The 3,889-nt window shown below is 38.8% G+C and overlaps 1 protein-coding gene across 1 annotated transcript; it reads left to right on the top strand.

The window, feature by feature from the left end:
- The first annotated feature begins 625 nt into the window (after window positions 1–625).
- Window positions 626–1,059, top strand: LOC102835160 (translationally-controlled tumor protein-like). The gene is made up of 2 exons (XM_006874665.1): window positions 626–811; window positions 868–1,059. The coding sequence occupies exons 1-2, from the start codon at window positions 626–628 to the stop codon at window positions 1,057–1,059; spliced, it is 378 nt and encodes a 125-aa protein (XP_006874727.1).
- Window positions 1,060–3,889: the final 2,830 nt, after the last annotated feature.

Genomic DNA, 3,889 nt, shown 5'->3' with positions numbered 1-3,889 from the left:
TAATAACACTAACTAAAAAATAATTCAAAAGAGTGATAATTAGGTAGTTTCAAAGGATCAAAAGAAAGATCAATAAAAACAAGGAGAACACAATAAAAACTTTAGAAGAATTCAGGATAACTCAACAAGAGCAAACAGAAAAAAATAAATACAAATTTTTGAAACAATATAAAACTGCAATTATAAATCCAGAAGATTAATACTAAAATCTCAGAAACGTACAATACATTGAAAGGACAAAGGGGAAGACTTGAAACATTGGGAGCCCAAATTAGCGAGCTTGTAGAGAAATCTCTCAATACTAGTATGCTAGTTGAACAATCAGAAAGAAAGAAAAAATGAAAAAAATCTGAAGAAAGCCTAAGAGTTTTGTGGGACACCAAGAAGAAGAACAATATATGAGTGATCAGAATTCCAGAACAAGACACAAGCACAGAGAAAACTACCAAAGAGTTATTGAGAGACAACTTCCCTAGCATCATGAAAACCGAAAAGATAAGCACACAGAATCTATACGAGCTTTTCCACTCGCTCCCGATCCCTCCGAGTGCTTGCTTGGGTTGCGCTGCTCAAACCCCGAGCTCCAGGCTCCTGCTAAGCTAGCGCAGTCTCCCCAGCCGCGATCATGATCATCTACCCAGACCTCATCAGTCATGATGAGATGTTCAACGACATTTACAAGATCCGGGAGATCACGGACAGGCTGTGCCTGGAAGTGGAGGGGAAGATAAGCTGGTCAACAGGACAAAGAGTAACATCAATGAGTTGCTCATCGGTGGAAACGCCTCAGCTGAAGCCACAGACGGTGAAGGTACCGAAAGCACAGTAGTCACGGGGATTGACATTGTCATGAACCATCACCTGCAGGGAACCAGCTTCACAAACGAAGCCTACAAGAAGTACATCAAAGATGACATGAAATCAATCAAAGGCAAACTTGAAGAACAGAAACCAGAAAGAGTAAAACCCTTTATGACAGGGGCTACAGAGCCAAACAAGCACATCCCAGTGAATTTCAAAAACGACCTGTTCTTTATTTGGTGGAAACATGAATCCTGATGGGATGGTTGCTCTGCTGGATTATTGTGAAAATGGTGTCACCCCATATATGATTTTCTTTAAAGATGCTATAGAAGTGGGAAATGTGGCAATTATTTGGACGTGTCACCTGTCATCCTAGCTGACTGCTGCTTTATCCACACAACTCCAGGACTTGGACAAAATGAGACTGATGGCATTTTGAGACCTTGATTTATTTGGAGCAGAGGCTTCTTTTTTTTTTTTAAAGGAAAAAAAAAATGTGAGGTTATCTAAAAATAAAATGCCTTTAAAGTTATTTGCGAATGCCTCTTACTTACATATTTATATTCATCCTGTAGTGCTCCTGGAGAGGCTGGAGCAGGGTTGGAGCTCATTGTTGTTGTTGTTAAGTGCTGCAGAGTCAATTCTGACCTATAGGGACCCTGTATAGGGTTTCCGAGGAGCAGCTGGTGAGCTTGAACCACTGACCTTGCAGTTCAAACGGCTTTGCAGTCTGGCGCATTAACCCACAGCGCCAGTTTTCAGTGACTTCCACAGTTAAAACGACTTGTGTGGGATTGAAGAATAAAAACGAGAGTCAAAAATCTTGACTTTTGATTGAAATAAAGGGAGAGACTATGGTCCTAGTGGTGCCAATATTTGAAATGGAGCCTTAAGCATTTCATCACCTACAGCTGGAAGAGATATTTAAGAGACTAAAACCATTAAAAAAGAAAGAAAAAGAATCTATGCAAACTCCAAGCAGGACAGATCCCAACAGAAAATCATTAAAACATATCATAATCAAACTTTCCAAAATCAATGATTTTAAGAAAAGAATTCTGAAAGCAGCTCAGGTAAAATGAAAAGTTACCTACAAAGGAGAACCAATAAGACTAAGCCTTGATTTCTCAGCAGAAACCATGTAGGAAAGAAGGCAATGGAATGACATGTATAAAATTCTAAAAGAAAAAGATTGCCAACCAAGAATCATATACCAGCAAATTGGCCCCTCAAATATGAAGATGTAATTAAGACATTTCCTGATAAACAGAAATAAACAAAATCTATAATGATGACATCATCTTTGCAAAAATCCTAAAGAATATTCCTTTGACTGAGAACCAACAACAGCAAACAACCTGAGATTACCATTCATAGCAACACCACCCAGAACTCAATCCAGTGTGCTTTGATGGTGGTGTGCGTTGACATAGGTTCCCATTCATAGTGACTCTGCATAGGGTTTCCAAGATGGTAAATCTTTACAAGAGCAGAAAGCCTAATCTTTCTCCTGAGGAATGGTTGGTAGTTTCAAACTGCTAACCTTGACGTTAGCAACCCGACTCATAACCACTACATTACCAGAGCTCCGAATTCAGATATTGTTTTTATTGTTAAGTGCTGTTGATTTGGTTCCTATAGATGGCGACCCTGTATAGGGTTGTTTCCCAGGAGCTGATGAGCTTGAACCACTGACCCTGTGGCTCAAACAGACTTTGTGGTCCAGTGCACTAATCCACACGCCAGGACTCCAATCCAGAAGTATTTAAAGTAAACTGTAGAAGTCAGAGAAATAAAGTATGGAAATATTTAAAGTAAAACAAATCTGTTGTTGTTGTTAATTACTGTCAAGTTGGGTCTGATTCATAGCGACCCTGTATAGGATTTCCAAGACGCATCAGGTGAGCTTGAACCACTGACCTTGCAGTTCAAACCAAGCTTGCAGTCCAGAGCATTAACCCACAGTACCACAACAGGACTCCAAAAACTAGGGAACCAGAGATATCAACGTATAATGAAGTCAATTACAAAACACAAAGAGGGAATGGTACAGATACAGAGCTTCCAAATGGCAAGGAAGTCAAAAACAGTTCAAAATAAAACAGACAGTTTTAAGCAAGGGAAAAAAATTAATAAATTACAGGATAACCTCAAAGAGAAATCATATACCTGCACATCAAATTTTTTTTTTAAAGAGGAAAATCAGAGAGTTAGTGAATATTAACACAACAGAAATGAAAAGGACAAGAAAATCCACAAACAAAATTAACTCAGCATCAAAAATTTGTGAAACAAAGAATCCAGTTGTTAAGTACCATTGAGTCAGGTCCGACCCATAGTGACCCTGTATAGGGTTTCCAAGGAGCAGTTGGTGAGCTTGAACGACTGACCATGCAGTTTAAACAACTTTGCAGTCTGACGCATTAGCCTACACCAGGACTCCAGTAGCACCACAAAAAAAGACACAGAAAAATGACAGCAATCTATTAATACCCACTAACAATTTCAATGGATTAAATGTGCCAGTCAAGAAACATAAAGAACAGAATAGATAAGAAAGCTGGACCCTTCAATATGCTGTCTATAAAAGACATATCAAAAAGATGAAGACAGCCTAAATGCTCACCAACAGAAGAATGGAAACAAACTTTGGTACATGCACACAATGGAATACCGCAAAATGTTGAAGAATAAGGATGAATCTGAGAAACACCGCACAACATGGTTGAAACCGGAGGACATTATGCTGAGTGAAATTAGTCAATCACAAAAAGACAAACATTGTATGAGACCAATGTTGTAAAAGGTTTAAAAAAAAAGAAAAGGTTTTCTTGATTAAAAAAAAAAAATCTATGATGGTTATTGGGGTGGGGAGGGGTATAAGGGAAGTTCATTCATAGTCTAGAGGTAGACATACGTTAAACATGGGTGACAAGGCAGGCAATACACAACAAGAGGGAGGTTAGCGGAAGAAAGATGACGGTAGCAGGAGTCACAGGGAAGAATGCAACAGTTAAAGTGAATAGAGGTAAATGTTGTTAACTGTTAGTACATGGAGGGGATTGCAACCATGTAGTGAAGCAAA

The sequence above is a fragment of the Chrysochloris asiatica genome, unplaced genomic scaffold (assembly GCF_000296735.1).
Source record: "Chrysochloris asiatica unplaced genomic scaffold, ChrAsi1.0 scaffold00291, whole genome shotgun sequence".
Lineage (NCBI taxonomy): Eukaryota > Metazoa > Chordata > Mammalia > Afrosoricida > Chrysochloridae > Chrysochloris > Chrysochloris asiatica.
This window is presented reverse-complemented; position numbering and strand designations above follow the sequence as displayed.